This window comes from Rousettus aegyptiacus, unplaced genomic scaffold (assembly GCF_014176215.1).
Source record: "Rousettus aegyptiacus isolate mRouAeg1 unplaced genomic scaffold, mRouAeg1.p scaffold_m13_p_5, whole genome shotgun sequence".
In the NCBI taxonomy this organism is placed as follows: domain Eukaryota; kingdom Metazoa; phylum Chordata; class Mammalia; order Chiroptera; family Pteropodidae; genus Rousettus; species Rousettus aegyptiacus.
This window is the reverse complement of record NW_023416308.1, coordinates 94520219-94538405: the sequence shown is the minus strand read 5'-3', so window position 1 is coordinate 94538405 and position 18187 is coordinate 94520219. Positions and strand designations below refer to the sequence as shown.

Below are 18187 nucleotides of genomic sequence, written 5' to 3'. Positions count from 1 at the left end.
CAATTAGTCTCCTTAAAAGAACAAGTTAGTTTTGTGCATTTTAAGAAAAAGTGTCTGCTAAATACACAAGTCTTAATAATTAGACTTTGACAATTATTCTGTGTTAAAAAAAAGTTTGTTGACTTTGCAACTGTAGCAATCCACACAAGTACTTTACACATACACACTTTGCATTTTGTCAGATAGAATGCTGAAAAGGGTAAAGATTTGATAAAATTAATATTTATTACTGCTTGATCAAGGACATTCTGCAATTTCTTACTGGTGCTTTTATAATGGTGATTCTATAGCTGAGAAATACAATCATCTGTAGTAGTTTTTCGTGCCACTGTCCTGAGTTATGCAAAGCGACCAGAAAATTTTATCCCCATTGCTTTTGCACTGTCAATGCAAATGTTAATATGGTGAAAAAAGGAAATTATGTTTTAATATTATTATTAAAATAGTACTGACCTCACAGACCCTGAAGGAGATCTGCAGACCACACATTGAAAGATAATGCCAGGATAAATGGTTGTCAGAACCTGATTCCAATGCACATCTGTTTCATTCTAAACCCTGAATTCTTAATTAGAGAGCTATACTAGCTTCACTCCTATCCCTGCCTACCTCATAATTTATGATTTCAACTTGCCAGCACCCTCCTCTTCATTGCCTTCTTATCCTTTTGTCACCTTGCTCTGAAAATTTCCAGTCTGAATGAATCTATTCCAATTTAGCTGTTAAGCATAAATAACAGGGACCCTACGTAGGCGTAGTTTCAACTTCGCATAAACCCTCTGCATCTCTAGTCACTCAACATGGAGACAGAGTCTGGTGCAATCTACCTGAAAGGCAGGCCCTGAAAGTAAATGGACACCCAACCAGTCTAATTTTGTTCCACTAGGTGGCAGGAAAGACACCAGCAAACAATGCAGTTAAGAAAGAAGGCTGCCAAACGTGTCTACATATTTTAAACCTTTAAAATCTGCTCCTAGAGAATTCTGAATTAAGAGAAATGGGATTTTTTTCAATATTAATACTAAAAGTACTTTATATTTTTATAGTGTTTTACAGTGCAAAAAATGTTAACTTCAGGCACCATTTCTTAATCATAGGCCCAGACTGACGAGGTACCTTTGAGTAAAAGGCAAAGTTAGGTTAGAACTTGAACTTAGGGGTGTTTGATTTCAATTGACAATCTTTTGACAAGACTCAAAATATGAAATAAAATCTCATGCTTTATTATCTCTTTTTGAAAAACTGAGACGTTTATTTTCAGAAAAGTGTTTCAGTGTTCTGAGAAAACATCGGTTCATCAGCAGAGCTAAGGGTCGACTTCATCCTAAACCAGGGCTCAGCCTGTTAGGGCACATGTCCTGCATCCAGATAAGACACATGACCAAAACTACTCCCGAAGGAAGAAGGAGAAGCAGCTTCTCCTCTCACTGCTTTATCTCCTATCGCAACTTACTAAGGTTAATCAGCTAAAATTCCAATTTCTCTCTGTTCCCTGAGTCCAGTACTCTCTTGCATTCTTCCTTAATTCCTGCCTTCAGGAAGGAAAGAGCTGAAATACCCATATCCCCTAAAGCAGTGGTTATAAACTGGGTGATTTTGTCTCTGAGGTGACATCTGGCAATGTCTGGAAACATTTTTGGTTCTCACAACTTGGGGAGTACGGAGGTTGCTATCAGTATCTACTGGATTGGGGTCAAGATGGCCTTTAAACATACTGTTATGCACAAGATGGTTAGTTGTAAATTCCTTTAGAAAAATCTCTGGTCATATTCTGTATTTTTTTCACCAAATTTGATTGAACAGTATGGGCCTCAATTTCCCCATTTACATAGACAGAAGATTGCATTGGATGATTTCTACAGTCTATTCAATTCTAAATTTGACTCTTAAATACATTATAACATTCTTTAATACTCTGATGGCAGTGATACACTTCCAAGTCAAAATACAGAGAGACTCTAAAGTTATTTGCTGGAAAACACCATTGCTCTTTTAACCCCACTTGATTTCAATAAATACAGTATAAATGCAATGATCAGAAACATTGCCCTTAATGGTTACAGAACAAAACTTCCCAATAAGTTCTCATTTAATTACAAAAATAAAATATGTCAGGAAAATGTGTAAATTTCAACCTTACTTTACACCATATTCAAAATGACTTGCACAGGGGCCATATTTGTATTCGTAGACAAAACGTGGGATGTAATCAGATGTAATAGCAATTACAAATGCATTGGTAATCACAGCCAATATACCAATTCCTTCAAGAATTCCATGCCAGATACCTAATAGGAGAAAGATTAAAAATAGTGAATAATACAAAAAAAATTAAAATCCTCTAACCAATTTTACATTGGAAAAAATGTTTTTCTTATGTTGGAAGCACAGCTCTGTCCATTATTTAATTTGTTGGTATAGTATCTCGCTACAGATAAAACAACTATTGAATGCTCTTCCAGAGAGGGAAGGTAGACCTCTATCTAGAAAGACTGGAAAATTAAAATATCATTGGGAATGGTTCATGCCTGTAATAATGAAACATGGCACAGTTGCTCCAAAGCCTACATAGAACATGCTGAGGTAATAAAAACAACAAACAAAACTCTTCAAGTTCTCCATTGTTGGACAAATTCTGAAATAATTGTATTCACCATAGGTTTTGCCTTTATCTTTGTTAAGTGACTTCTTAAATTAAAAACATAAGAAAGTAAAACTAGTTTTGTGTCAAGATCTAAAAATCACTAATTGACATTTTTTACTTCTTAAGAGGCCAATCTGACATCATTGAGAAAACTTTCGAAGTTGCATATAACAATATACTATTGATTATAGATAAGATTAGATTTCAAATAGGATTAACTTAGCTTTAAAAATGCTGAAATATTATGTAAAAAAAAAAGTCCTGGAAAAAATATTCAAAGTAGTGGATAAAGGTGACTGGATAGCATGACAACTTCTCTCTGTCTGTCCTCCCCTATACACAGTTTTTGTTTTTCAAAATCTTTATAGTGCGGCTACATTCAGTTGCAAATAAAAACATGAAAACAAAAATGGTGTTAGCATTCCCTGGTTGGGGAGATAATAAGACCAAGATAACAGAATTCATAAACAAAACCACCATCTGAATACATCAAAAGTTAACATATATTTTTATAAAAATAACAATATTCAATCAAAAGAAAACAATAGCCAGGGAGAAAATATTTGCTTCACACACAAAAAAAGAAAAATAATTATTATACCTAATATACAAAAATGAATTAAAATTTTTATAAAGCAAGAAAAAAATAGACAAAGAATCCAAGAGAATTTGGTAAGGAAATGTAAATAACCAATAAATATATTTAAAAAGTTTTCAATCACTGATATTCAGAAAAATATCCTTAAGAAAAACATTTTTTTTTTTTTAAATCCACCAGATTGTTGAAGGTTTGAAAGTCTTATACCATCCAGTGCTATTTAGGGAGTTGAGAAAACAGAAACTCTTACATAGTTGTTTGAAATATGACTTGTTACAATATTTGTGGCAATTTGATATCTTTTAAAATTAAAATATGAATACATTTTAATCAAGTAGTTCTCTTACTTTTTGGGATCTATACTACAAATACATTATACATACATATATATGGATATGTGATATGTAATATATATGTAATATCTATCTCTCTATATTTATATCTATATCTATAGCTTTATTTATGCTTATTCCTGTTTGTACTGGGAAAATTTAGTAAATGACCATAAGATTAATGATACATTCATATTATGAATATTACTACTCTCTTTATTTAAATGTATTGAGCTAGAGGATATCCATGAAGAAAAAAGCAGAACCTTATATATGTTCATAATTTTTTTGTGTGTATTTGTATGATAAGAAAAACACTGACAAAGGATACATGCCTAATTGATTTCATTGATTACCTGAGGTAGAAGGGAAAGGTAAATGGAGGGAGAGGATTATTATTGACTCTTTTTATATCTTAGTGTTGTCTGGTTTGAACAAGACAATCTAGCAACGTTTAAAAAATAATAATCTATGCATTGGAAGTTGCAACAAACACTAAGCTAAACTTGTATTTTTTCTTCTTTATTGTTTAGATTTTCTTTAAGGTGCTTACATTTTTAAAAGAATGAAATAATGAATATATCCAAATTAAATAACATCAAATTAAAATAATAAATTTTAGTTGCTTCAAAAAATGGGAACTCAGATTGAATGGCATGAAATCTCTACAGATTAATATATTCTAAATAGACTTTAATGGTTGTGAAATATATAAATGGTAATATCAGTTGAAAGGGTAACCTTTTAGCAAGAAAATTACCAAAAAAGTATGAATTAGCTTTTCTATACTTAGAATTCCTATTACAAAACTACAGTTTATTAAAACAGTATATGAAGAATAAGTAGTCAGATCAATGAGACAAATAGACATTCTAGTAACATACCTAAGTTTATTTATTATAACAGAGATAATTCAAACAAGTTTTTTTTTTTAAAAAAGTATGGATTATTTTGGCGAAATCAGCTAACACTTAGAAAAAAAAACCTGGATTTGAATTTTAATATCTTTTATTAACAACGAATTCCAGATAGATCAAAATTTTAAATAAAATCATAAAATGCCAACAAACAAAAGTCAAATAACACGTGTAGGTCTAAAATTCAAAATAACAATTAAAACAAGGGGTGAAATTGGGAGGACCTTTTTAAGAATACCATAAATAATAACTATATAATGATTTTATTTTATATGCATTTTAAAGTCTTATTCATTATAGAGTAAAAAAATTAAAAGCTAGCATATGAAAATGTTCACAACATATATAAAAGGTGAATAATCTTAATATGATAAAGATTACCAAATCAGATATAGTGGCCAAAAGATATAAATACAAGGATATAAATTAGTAAAGAAGAAATACAAATATATTTAATCTCTAGTTATAAAAATGCAAATAAGTATAATAAGGTATCATTTTTTCCTTTTCAGATTGCTGAGTATGTAACAACAACAAAAAACTTTATTACATTTGGAGTTGTTGAGGAAATAGAGAAATGGGCATTCATTCACTTATGGTAGGAGTATAAGTTGACACAATATTTCTGAAGAACATGACAAATTGTCAAAATTTTAAATGTATATGCTTTTTGATACAGGAGTTCTATTCTAGGAATTTATCTTGAAGAAATAATTAGACAAAGTATGGATGAAGATGTTCACCTCACTGTTGTTTATAATAGTAAGAAATGAAGCAATCTGAACATCTCTAATTAGGGGACTGATTTTTTTTTAATGTCATACAACATATAATAGAAATCTGTACAATTGTAAAGAATGATGTAGAACTCTATTAACTTAGAAAGATATCTATGAGATACCTTGTAGTTACAAACAAGTTTAGGAAATAGCATGCTCAGTATGAACCTACTCTTAACTAAGTTAGTATTCATTTCATTCTTCTGTTAACTAAAACTGCTCAGTTTTGTTATGGCTGGAAGGGAGCCCCAGTGATAGAAACACAAATTAGTGTTAAATAAGATCAAGTTACATTTTGGTTTTAGCAATGCAAACACTTTTAATTCCTGAATCTTACCTATGTCAGTTGCTCGAGCTGGCAGAGGCCTTCGCCACTGTGTGACAAATTTGTATGCATCCAGTCTGATTTCAATGATATTGTTTAACAAAGCCAAAAGAGGGGCCAGAGGAAAAGCCGCAACAAAGATGGTGGTAAAACCAAACTGCAAAACTGTAAAGGGAGAACATGAGAGAAATAGTAAACAGGATCATTTATCGAATGCCTTCTTTGTGCCATATTAGGTGCTTTGCATAAGTTGCCCTTCAACATCCCTATAAGGTAAATATATTTATCTCATTTTACGGTTGAGAAAATGATAGCTCCTCTGTGTTAAGTAATTTTGCTTAAGGGTAGAAAACTAGAAAATGTTAAAACCTACATTCAAGCTCAGATCTCAATACATTGAAAGTCTATGTTCTCTCCACCTCTATGCTACGCAGCATGAAGGAGGAGTAAAGACAGAAGGAGTTAAGGAGGAGGCCTTGAATAAAAATACTGAGCTCTAGAAGGGACCCAAGAGACTTAACCTTCTCTCTTTTTATAGATGAAAAAACTGAAGGCCAGAGAATGAGCAAATGTCAAGATTTTAAAAATCACACAGTGATTTTTTAAATATTTGGAATGGGAATCCTTATTTTCTTAATATAAATATGTTTCTCAAAGAAGCTAAGGCTCAGACTAGGTCTGTGCAAAGACATATTGTGAAAAAGAATTATAGCTTTATTTGGGTGGGATAGTATGTTTCTCAACATAAGAATGAGTTCAGCTTTATTTTGTTCTTTTAAAATATTGCTCAAAAGCTAGGTGATTCATTATGAGAAAAATCTTTACTTAGGTTAAATGTTATGGCTGACAGAGGACAAAATGTGTGAGCCTTCCAAGGGCATTGCTTTCATCTCTTCTCTAGTTCTGCTTAGATAAAGGTGCGGATGTCTTTTAAGATGCTTGGAGTTGAAAAGGAGAGAGATGCTTTTCTCTCTTGAGCCAAAGCCTGAGTAAAATAGAAAAACAGAATCAGGAAGTCCTCAGAAGGTTCTTCCTTACCCATTTCTAAGTATTCATCCATCAGTCCGTGAATATTCATGGGCTGCAGATTCCAATCATTTTCCCACTGAGGTATAGATGCATCTTGGATTCCTCGCTTGATTTTATGTCTTGACCACCAGTTCTGGATCAACCTACACGACAGAGCAGACGAAGGGCTTTTGAGCTCTTATTTAAGCATTTAGTGAACAATTTGTAGTGTATTAAGAAAAGAGAAACACCAACTTCCCTGAGATTACACTAGGCATTCTTAGGAAGTGAATACCTTTGTGTATGCTCTCATCTTTTAAGTTTAGCATGGGAGAACAGGCCTCAGTCTTCTGGAACTCAACTATACCCTGTTAGCATCTACATATTTATCTAGAAATTAATCCCCTCATATACCTAGGTGCTTCCTGATATTGCTTAGGTGAACATGTTTCTATGATTCCCCCTTATACCCACCTACATAAATACTTAAACTCCTATGTTGCCTGTTATGATTGCATCTGAGCCCTTTGTTGCCCATAACCCACAATCTTCTGGGCTGTGCTCTCTGAACATGAGAAAATCATGTTTCATATTAAATAACTGAGCCTTAGATAAGGTTTTAAGACATGTAGGCTCTAGTTCCCACCCTGCAATGCATCAGCTGTATGACTTTTAACAAGTCACTTCACAAAGGATTTGAACATTTAGTGATTACATTCTGCTATTATAGTGAACAATAATTTATAGGCAATGGTTCTGTGTTGAGTCTAGCTCAGCATAGTCTTGAAATTATCTGACTCAGAAACATCCTGGTATGCATACATTGTAGACTTCTGAGTAATAAATTAAGTGTTAGATGAAATTACCTGTAGAATGAAATAAATTTCAGAGGACTCAGTGACTAATACACACTCTCAATTTTAATTAATCATGGGCCTAGGAACTCAGTGAGAATTGGAAGAACAACCACATATGGACAAGAATGTCAAGCAGTGCTTCACTGTTGAGTCCCATGGAGGCTGCCATTGGGGCCCCATGACAACGAGAAAGGGGCTGGAGGGTGGGACTGAGGCAGGTGTGCACCTTTCTTTTTTATTTATTTCAGTTCTACTTAAGATTTTACTTGAAGAAAGAGAATTATGGTTTAAAAGTTTGAAAATCATTGCTTTAGTAACTGGCCCACACCTGCTAGATTTTCTTCAGCAATGTCTTTGCCCAGCTATTGGGAAAATACCACCAAGATGTCCCTTGCTATCATATACTCTGGATTTGATGTGCATAATCCAGGCTGACCACTGGACAAGGCCATGGTAAAAATGTGCTGCCCAAAGTGTATGGTATGTATAAAAGTCCACAGATAATAATAACTATAAAAATCATTTTTAGTACTGTAATGATCACTACACGGTCTTGATGGCGTTTATGAAGTATTCATAGCATGTCAGATCCTGTACTAGGCACTTAATAACTAATTTCCTCAGGTATTTTCAAATTATGTTCCCCAAACCCTATGTTTCAAAAAGGCAAGCCAAGGATAGGAAGGGTTATGAAGAACAGATGAGGTTCTCCAATCTTTCATCCCTTATTCTGTTTTCATTTAGAAGATATTTATTTTAATCTGTTATGAACATTGAGGATCTATATAAAAATCTCTTCACAGAAAAGTTCTGCCATTTATTGATGAAGGTTTAACGAGCATTGAGTCATCTCAATCTTTACAAGTCTTTTAATTTACAAATTAAAAAGATGTCTCAGAGAGGTCAAGAAAATTATCAGCATCTTTAAGCAAAGTATAGAGAAGGAATTTGAACTGGGTTTTGGTAATTTCATAGTCCACAATCGAAGACTGCCTGTAATTTAACACAATACTTTATGGCAGATTTCAGGGTTAATATCACCTCTCCAATCCTAAGGCCTATGCTTAGGAATGTCTGATACCATTTGTGGGCCAACAGGATAAAGAATCACGATGTAATTTGATAATTAAGACTAAGTTATTTATATCATCAATCAAGTAACCTGTTCTTCCCCCACAGTCAGGAAATTCTTCAAAATAGTCACGTTTTTAACCTTGCTTAGGCCTCAAAGTTTCCAAACCACATTGTTTTAAACATATATTTAACTGTATTCTGAAGGGTAATAATATATTTTAAAAGATTTAAAAGTGGGTATTGAGTATTCTTCCATGTCAGCATTTCAAAGACGGTTAAAACTCATCTAAAGGGACAAAATATAGTGCTATTGATTTGATGTTATCACAATCGATTCTGTTCTAATGATTTTGGGTGTGTGTGTGTGTGTGTGTGCGTGTGTGTGTGTGCGCACGCGCGCGCGCGCGCAGAAATGGAGTCTCTTTTTATTAAACAACAATGACCTTGGTCTTTTGATAGCCAAAAAAAACCAGAAAGTTATTGTTATCCTCAAAACCCTATACTATCAATAATGTTTGAAGAATAGAAACAAATCTTAATGTGTTGAGCAGAGTACTAGTTACTCTACATCTATTGTTTCCTTTAGTCTTTACAGCTATTCTCGAGGTTGATATAGTGGTTGATCCCCTCATAGGAATGTGAAAACTGAGGCTCAGAAAGTCTTATCGACATACACACTGTCACACACACTTAATGAAAAGTGGAACAGGAACTGAACCATCATCTCTCTGATGGCCAAGCCTAAATTTTTAAGAACTATTCACACTACCTCTGTCTTTCTTCTTAGTAACTATATATAAGGCAAGCTTAAAAATAAAGTGCTCACGGGTATCCCAGTTCCATGAAGTTGTTCCATATTTGCTTCAAAAACATGATGACTCCCATCTGGAGGCAGAGGTCGATCAAACAGCCACTGGGGTGGCACTGAAACAGGATGACAAGAACAGTCATTATCTTTCCCTTCTTGGTTGGCTTCGACATCCTCACCTTCAAATTGTAAAGCAAACTCTAACTAGGTCACATTATCTCAATGAATACAGAAAACAGAAACAAGAAAGGAAAGGCATGGATGAGGACACTTGGTATGGGAGTTTTCAGGATTTATACGGGAATATTAATCGAAATTGTAATAGCGATAACAACAAATCTCACTTTTAATGAGCGTTTATTATCTGCCAAGTTCTGTGTTAGGTACAAACACCTTTAATGGATGCTCTGGAATACTATGTATTCCACACATATTATACATAATATACATATTAATATACATACACACATATTTATGTATGTGTGTGTGTATATATATACATAGAGCGAGAGAGAGAGTCAGGAAATAGAAAATTATTTAATTCTATGACAAAATGGTTATAATGATTATTTTAAAATAATTTTCTCAGAATAATTTTAAATTTGTAGAAAATTTGCAAATATAGTATAGCATCCATATACTCCTCACCCAATTCCCTCTATTGCCCCTTACATTACCAACATATATTCGTCCAAGCTAAGAAGCCAACATTGCTATTAACTAAACTCTAGACTTTATTTATTTAGAGTTCACCAGTTTTTCAATTTATATCTTCTTTCTGCTCTAGTACCCAACCCAACATGATCCGAGGTTAATAGTTATATTAACCTTTATCACTTGATTTAGTATTTTCCAGGTGTTTCTACCACAAATTTACTCATTTTTCCCTTTCTCTAGTCTTTTCTTTAGAAGTGCCTAAGTCTAGGCTATTCTCAAGATGGGGGCAGGTGTTAAGCTCTCCCTCCTGGAGAGGGAGTACCTACATATATCATAACATATTTTTAAGTAATAACAGCATGCCACAAAATAGTTTGCTAGCACTATCCCAATTTTGCTTTCTCTTTGCTTCTCTGTTTTTTTTTTTTAAGATGTTCAGTATAAGTTATCATCAGAAACCTCCACAAACAAAAATGTGATTACAATGAAAATGATAATCAATGCATTTTACTTGAAAACTTTGCACTGTAGAAGATATTTTGGTAGGAAAGCGTGGGTCTCTTTCTTTGGAAATGGGTTCATGTCCTGCTCATAAAGATGATAGACTCCATAGCTTTGATCCACAGTTTCTATTTCTATCACATCAGTACCAGTAGGACTTCAAAGGGAACAAATAATTAGGACACGAAGAGCCTGCTTTTCCAGTTCCAGCCCAGTAATTTAAAACTCCCTAATCTGAGCCAGAGAGAAGGTTTTCCAGCGGTAATTTTTATTGTGTGAAGTCTCAGTTCTCCCATCCAAGCATGCCCCTCGATGAATTTAGGACCCCCTGAACTCTGCCATGTGTGTGTGTGTGTGTGTGTGTGTGTATATATGTCTGAGGCAGAATAATTACTAAGCTGCAGAGGCAGATCATAGGTTGTAGCTGTAAGGTCAAACTCATAATTTTTGCAGAGACTCTCAAAGAAGCATATTAACTTGGCCAAGGTCATACAATGCTGACTGGTGGTATGGAAATAAAAGCCTTGGTCTTCTGCACCCTAATCCAGTGCTTTTTTTCCATAATGCTAAGGATGAATTCTATTTACCAAATGTGTTTGTTTGTTGCCTTGAAGGGCTGGTTTAGCAACGCATATTATTATGTGGGAAGAGAAAAAGAAGACCACCATAGAACCATGTGGTTGAATCACTCTTCACAATGGTAAGTCAAAGTGGGGAGGCTGAGTGACTGGCCATTTCTAATTTTGTTGAAATTGAGCCTTGATAACTTTGTGATTTACAGGGCAGTGAAAGAGGTGCAATAGTTTTTGTGGCTTGGCTCCCCTCATCTAATGATTCTCTTGAGCTAAATCTAGTCCTCCAACACTCTAAAATTCATTTGGTAGAGAAGAGCCTATACTTAGAATAAATAAAAACCATGGGTGAGTATGTAGGAGACCCAGACTTTCATTGTCATTGCACCACTCAAAATCATGTGACCATGGACAACCTGAAGCTCAGTGCCTTTACATATTTTTCTCATTTGCTCCTCATAAGAATTTGGTAAGATGGGTGTTGGTATCTCCATTGTGTAGATGATAAAGTTTAGTATCAGACTCCAATATCCATGTTCCTTTCACTTCATCCGATTTTATATGTTTATTCCAAATCCAATTTACGTGTGGGAGCCAGCAATCATTCAGGAATCTCTTATGAAAATCAATTTCCATTATGTTCTCAATTGGGCCTATCTGCTATCCCAATGGTGTCTGAAAAGCACACTATTCAGAGCACAGACTCTGAAGCTAGGCTGCCTGGGTAAAATTGGTATCAATTTGATAACTTCATAAGTTTATCAGTATGTTACTATAATTATATGCAAATTATGTAACTTTTCTAAGCTTCTGTTTTCTCATCTGTAAAATGAGTATAATAATAGAATTTTTGTGAGGATTAAATGTATTAATATGTGTAGAACACTTAAAAACAACTGCTAAAATGTGCAGGCATATGGTAAGCACTCATTACATATTAGCTATTATTAACATTTTATATAGATTTACAAAACATTTTTGTGAGATATTATACATCAGGGTATGAGGAAAGTCCAGTATAACTGTTCATAAATATTCTAAATTGTAGTACAGTGCTTTTTTTTCTTTTTATAACAATTACCATTTTTTCATGCCAAGGATTTTACACGAATAATCGAATTTAATCCACCCATCACCAGTACTACTGAAATAGCTTTTCATATCACAGTTTTACAAAAGAAAAAATAGACTTAGAGATATAGAAAATCATGCATTTGGGTAGGACAGAATTGGAATGTAGATTCAAAATACAAAATATTTGTTATATATCATGGTTATGTTCTTTTCTTTAAGACTATTAACATCATCAAAGAAAAGAAAGGGACTTTTTCATTCGTACACCCCATTTACCCAGCAGAGGCCTAAAAGAGAGTACATGTCAATATGTGCTTGTTGTATGACTGAATTCAGAGAGTCAGTTCTTATCTTCCATTATCTATACCTTTTTTATCTACACTTCAAGAATTTCTAGGGTCTATCACAAACCCATATTTTCATTTCACTGATTTTTTTTAAATAAAAATACGTAATCTTTTGTTGAAAAACATGGCCACTATCTGTCACATACATTGTGGAAGATGTCTAGGATGGTTATTAAACATTTTTCCTGACACAGTATTGTCAATATTTCCTTGGGATTTTCAAAGAAGAATCATGACTTTCAATAATTGCACAATTAAGAGTAAGAATATCCAAATCAACAAAATTATTTGTGGTAGCGGTCCCTACGATGGCATCAAAATGCAGATATACCTGCCTGTAACCACTCTGTTCTCCAAACTACCCTTGTTAACTCCAGTTGGACACTCAAGGAAAAAAGTAAGCATTGATTCTCAAATTGGGTAGATGAAAAGCCTTTTAGCAGATTTAGTAGTTCTGGGCTATGAAGAAAAACTACAAGTTCAATTTGAAGCCTTCCCAGAAACCTGGGATTTTGAAAGACCTTAGTCTGCCTTTGGCCAATAAAATAATACCTGGATAGCTACAGAGACAGAGCACAGATAAATATCAACTACAATTCACAGAGTGCCTATCACAGGCCAGGGGTTGTGCTAATTGTTTTATGAAAATTGTCTCAGCTACCATCAATTTTGCAACCTAAAGATTACTACTGCCAGTTTACAGATGAGGATGCAAATATGCAGAGAGTTTAAATTAAGGGCAATAAATTAATAAGTAGCAAGGTTAACATGTGAGGTCAGTTTTCTATAATAGAAAGTATATGTTCTTACAAAGTTTTAGGCTTTCTCCATGTATTCTCTTTAGCATACCTGAAATTCCCTATTTCTACCTTTTTCTCTCTCTTCCCACCCCCCTTCCTCCCAGTCATTGGCCCAAATCCATGCACATCTCCACACCCACCCTTACAAGGTTACTTACTTCCTCTAGTCTCCACCGGTTAAAAAGTTTATTGTAATTTCCTGGGTGGCCTACAAATCTGTAAAAAGCCATTTTAATTCATTAGCATTTATGTGGGATTGACTGAAGAACCTCTACTAATGCATCACAACAAGTGCATGTGTGGGTAGATATAAATGTTCATTGGTGCAATCTGTCCCTAGACTGTTGACTTAGGCCATGCTTATACATCAAAGTACCTGACTTAAAAAGAGAAAAGTGATGTGTAAATTCAGTACCAATGGGTTGGGAAAGTACAGACAAACCAACCGAATGATATTTTTCAGTTTTAATGTCTGTTGACTTAATTAATGAATATTAATATAATATGCTGAATTATTTAGTGTAAAATCTTTCTAGCTTCAGTATGTTTCCATGACACTGGCTGGTCTGATAAGCATATGGCAAGCCAGAACCAGTAGTTTAATGTTTCTTTTTCATATTTTCCAGCAAAGACAGAAAACAAAAAAAACCTTTTTAACACAAGTTTCCATATTAAGGAACCATACTAGAACCTAAGGTTACACAAAAATTATTTTCTCATTTAACAAAACCATTACTGATGATTGGATAGTCATAATTCAAAACAAGTATGGCACATAGGTTTTATTATTTTTTTTTTATGTCAACTTTAATTGGTAATGCACCAGAAGGCACTATACTGAGAAGTCTTTTGATGAAAAATGCATGTGAAAACTGATTAGCATAGTTTTCCAAGGTAGGGGATAAAAAAGTGCCACTTTTGTTAACAAATTGGCAATGAAATTGTAGACCATTTTTTTCATTCTGTAAAGATAATGTGTATAAAGTTGACTTACCTTCCCAAAAAGAAAGCAATATAGAAGATAGAACTGTTTAAATTGACAAACTGGAAGAGGAACATCTTTAGGGCAAAGCTATTTTCCCACTCAGATTCTGTTCGAGGAAATTCTAAAAGAAATAAAGGGTGTGTTTACATAGATGAAGTGAATGACAAGAAATGTGGATGTGGAATCTGAAACCTCTTGTTTAAGTTCAGGTTCAGTCATTTACTAGTTCTGTGAGGTACTCAAAGTCTCTGTGTTCTAGTACCTGCATCTGTAAAATGTGTATGGTAATATCCGCTCTACAGAGTTGATAAAAGGATCCAATGGGACAATCTTCAGACTTTCCAACAGCTACAAATATGTGATGCCTGTTATTAAAGTAAACTACTTGGGAGGGGAAAAAAAAAAACCAAAGAACTGAAAAGGCAGAGAAAAAAAGCACTCCAATGCAGGAAGAATGAAATTTGCTGATTTCTAGTAAGGAGATTTTATGACTATATACATTGCCTCTCTATAGTCATGGGATGTAGTCCAATATTCTATGCCACCTCTTTCATTTTAATTGACAGTTATGTAACTGAAGTTGATATTAAAAACATTAAAATACATAAAGCAACTACAGACTGATATGCTCATATGTTATTCTCTTACTAAGGAGTGAAGAAAAATGGACGTACCTAAATTAGTGAGAAGGAAAGCAATTTTTTCATAGGCCTGTAATAAGAAAGAATACAATTACTATTACTTTTTTCTTTAGAAAAGCTGTTATTTACACTATTTGAAGAAACATCTAAAGTGTATTCTACAAAGTGGCTACATTTTTAATTAAGGAGAAACATGTTTTAAAACTATGTAGAGCTTTACATATACACACAAAATGCAGACAATATAAATATGCTGTAAATATGTGTATATATATAGACACATTTGCTTTCTGTAATAACAAAGCCTTTTCTGGTAGCTATCTTTATTTCTATTTAATAAATCAATGAAATGAGGCTTGAAAAAAATCCCCAAATCCTTTAACTAGTCAATGACTGACCTGGGATTTGATCAGCAAATCATATGTGCTTTTTGACAACACTGGAAGGCTAAGAGGAAACTTGACTTCTTTACTATTGATAAAGCATTTTCCAAACTATGACAAAGACAGTGTGCAAATTTGCATTCTTAAAGAACAAAATTGATTTGGTGGTTTTTAAAACAAAATTCATAAGTCAAATCTATGTGATCTATAAGCAAGGCACATGCACAAAAGATAATAACATTTTTCATCTTCTGCCACCTTCTCTCTGCTCGACATGCTCTGCCTTCCACTCATGCAGACTTGACGGAAAAAAATTACAATATTCCAAGTAAATAGAGTTGGAAAAACTATATTTCCCAACTATATAGTTGGGAAAACTATATTTACTACAGAGAGAAGGGTGACATGTGTTTGTGGATATATGTGCTTACATGCAAATATTACGACATAACCTATAATTCTAAAATTTATCCTTTAGATTATAAATTCCAATAACCTTGCCTGTTGGCAAGTGATATTTAAAGGTAGGTATCTGGTCACTTTAACAACTACCTATTCTTTCAATGGAACAATTGTAATTATCATCTTGGTCATAATTCAAATCTACCTCTTCTTAAGATTCAAAGTGTTTTCTTAAGAAAGAAAGATTACATTGAATATAATAGTCTTATTCGATCTCTAGTGTAGATTTTTATTTTAACTATACCCACAAGTAAATTTTAGGAGAAAATTAGCTTGAATTCACAAGCACAAATATCTTGATTTAAAATGTTTTCTTTATCAAGTAAGATGAATACAGAAGGGTTTACAAAAGGTATAAGATAGACTTGTCAATCAGCAAATAGTACTTGAGCAGTACTGTGCTTCTAGCACTGAATTAAGTGCCCTTCTGGGGACTGAAAGAAAATTTTATTTAAATAACTGCCATTTACAGTATTTGGCTAGTTCCAAGCAATGCTTTACATACATATACATATTACAACAATTTCATCCAATAGGTATGTATAAATGATCCCCATTTTACAGAAGAGGAAACTAAGATTTAGAATGTCCGGTACCTTGTCTGAGATAACATTATTAAGGAAGTAGCAAAGTCAGAATTTGCAATATGGCTCTCTTATACCATCTTTGCTATGCCTTGTTATAGAAACGATTTCAGATTTTTGTCTTAATACTTACTACATAAAATCTGTCTGCAAGCTTGGGTGGTAATATCTGCAGCTTATGCCCCAGGGGTTAAAATGACTTTTGGAGGAATGTTATAAATCACAGAGATGCCATAGCACCTCTGGAAATACAGCTCTTGGAAAGCATTCTGGAGTACTTGAGAACCTGCATCATCCAAGCCCTAATGCTAGCCAAAGGGCACCATCAGCATGATGAGCCACAAAACCTGTCCATGCATTGACTTGTCAATCACAAAGTGCAGGAATAACCATAGCGTAAGTATATCCAGCTGCATGGTGTATGACAGCAATCGCTTTGACAGTGCAAGTTTTGTGTGTGTGTGTGTGTGTGTGTGTGTGTGTGCGCGCGCGCGTGCGTGCGCATGCATGTTTGTGTCTGAAGAGAAATAGACACATATTTGGGGGAGAAGAGAATAAGGGGTTCAGGGTCAACTGTTCTGGTCACTATATTTATAGATATATAGATATAGATATTATACTCTACTTTCATGGAACTTAAATTCCAGTGGGAAGAGACAACAAACACATACGTAACTGGTCAGGAAACAAACAGTTCTACAAGGAAAAACGAAGCAGGCTGTGTGGATAGAGAGAGATCCTGGGCAGAGTATTGTTTTACAGAGTGGTAAGGGAAGCCTCTTCAAGAGGGTGACATTTAAGTAGAGAACTGCATGAAGTGAGGGAGGAAACCGAGCAGAGATTTGGGCTAAGTAGCTTGAGACACAGTAAGGGCAATTGCTTTGAGACTGACATGTGCTTGCAGTGCTTCAGGAAGGACAAGGAAGTTGCAGGACAGGAGTGGAGGTAGTAAAGGAGCAAAGTAAGAAGAAATGAGTCACAGAGATCTCAGAGTGAATCAATATTTCAGGGCCTGGAAGGCCATAGTAAAAACTTTAGAAATCATTTTGAGCTACAATCATTACCTTCCCACTAATGCTTTGTTTTGGGGTGTTATGTGGAAATCAGTTGGGGAAAAATAAGAACGGCAAAGGCAGGAAAAGGGCAAGGCTGTTTGAGAGGAGCATTAAGGGGTTCTATGCTTGTTTTAGCGCTCTTCGCTTCAGATTTGGAGCCTCACAACCTAACCTTCACTGTAAAAATGAGCTCCAAACAGACTTCTGCAAAATCAAAAAGAGACTGCTCTTTTCCAGTAATCAACCTTTCTGAATTTCTAGAAACTGTGGACATAGACGTGAACAAACTAAATAAATAATTTTTTAAAAGCCAGCCTTCTTATTAAATGAGTCATTTGGGATTACTTCCTTTCTAGGTTAAGATGTGTGGTCCAACCCTTTGACCCACTTTATTCCATAATAACCTATTTGTACTAACCAGTGGTAACCAGGTGTTAAGGAAAATTAGGTACATTTTGAGGTCTTCAGAGATCAGGCCTATAAAGAAACATAGGAATCCATACTTTGGACTCCAGAGAGGGAAACATATAAATAACGTGGAAGAGTCTGGAACCAGCACAGACTACTGACTCAATCAAATGTATTTAGGCCTTTTTTTGTTGTTGTTGTTCTTATAATGTACTCATTGCATGGTACATGGATTTTAAAATGACAGAAGAAATACCAAAAAGAGTTTATGCTCTTATGGACAGTGCTGAAATGGTTTAATTGGATTAATCCTAGATATTTCAAAGTACAAAAGTACTTCTGTTGTGATATTTTTATTTTTTCTTAAAAACTACAC

General features: G+C 34.2%; 1 protein-coding gene across 7 annotated transcripts in view; it reads right to left on the bottom strand.

Moving 5' to 3' along the window:
- The window catches only part of ANO3 (anoctamin 3), a 347116-nt gene that overhangs the window by 6646 nt on the left and 322283 nt on the right, over nucleotides 1–18187 (bottom strand). For all 7 annotated transcript variants that reach the window (XM_036220667.1, XM_016147425.2, XM_016147424.2 and 4 more), the window contains 7 exons: nucleotides 14953–14989; nucleotides 14288–14399; nucleotides 13452–13509; nucleotides 9361–9458; nucleotides 6634–6767; nucleotides 5608–5760; nucleotides 2141–2288 (listed from right to left, as the gene is read on the bottom strand). In XM_036220667.1, the coding sequence (XP_036076560.1) occupies nucleotides 2141–2288; nucleotides 5608–5760; nucleotides 6634–6767; nucleotides 9361–9458; nucleotides 13452–13509; nucleotides 14288–14399; nucleotides 14953–14989 (740 nt within the window). The remainder of the gene's footprint in view (nucleotides 1–2140; nucleotides 2289–5607; nucleotides 5761–6633; nucleotides 6768–9360; nucleotides 9459–13451; nucleotides 13510–14287; nucleotides 14400–14952; nucleotides 14990–18187) is intronic.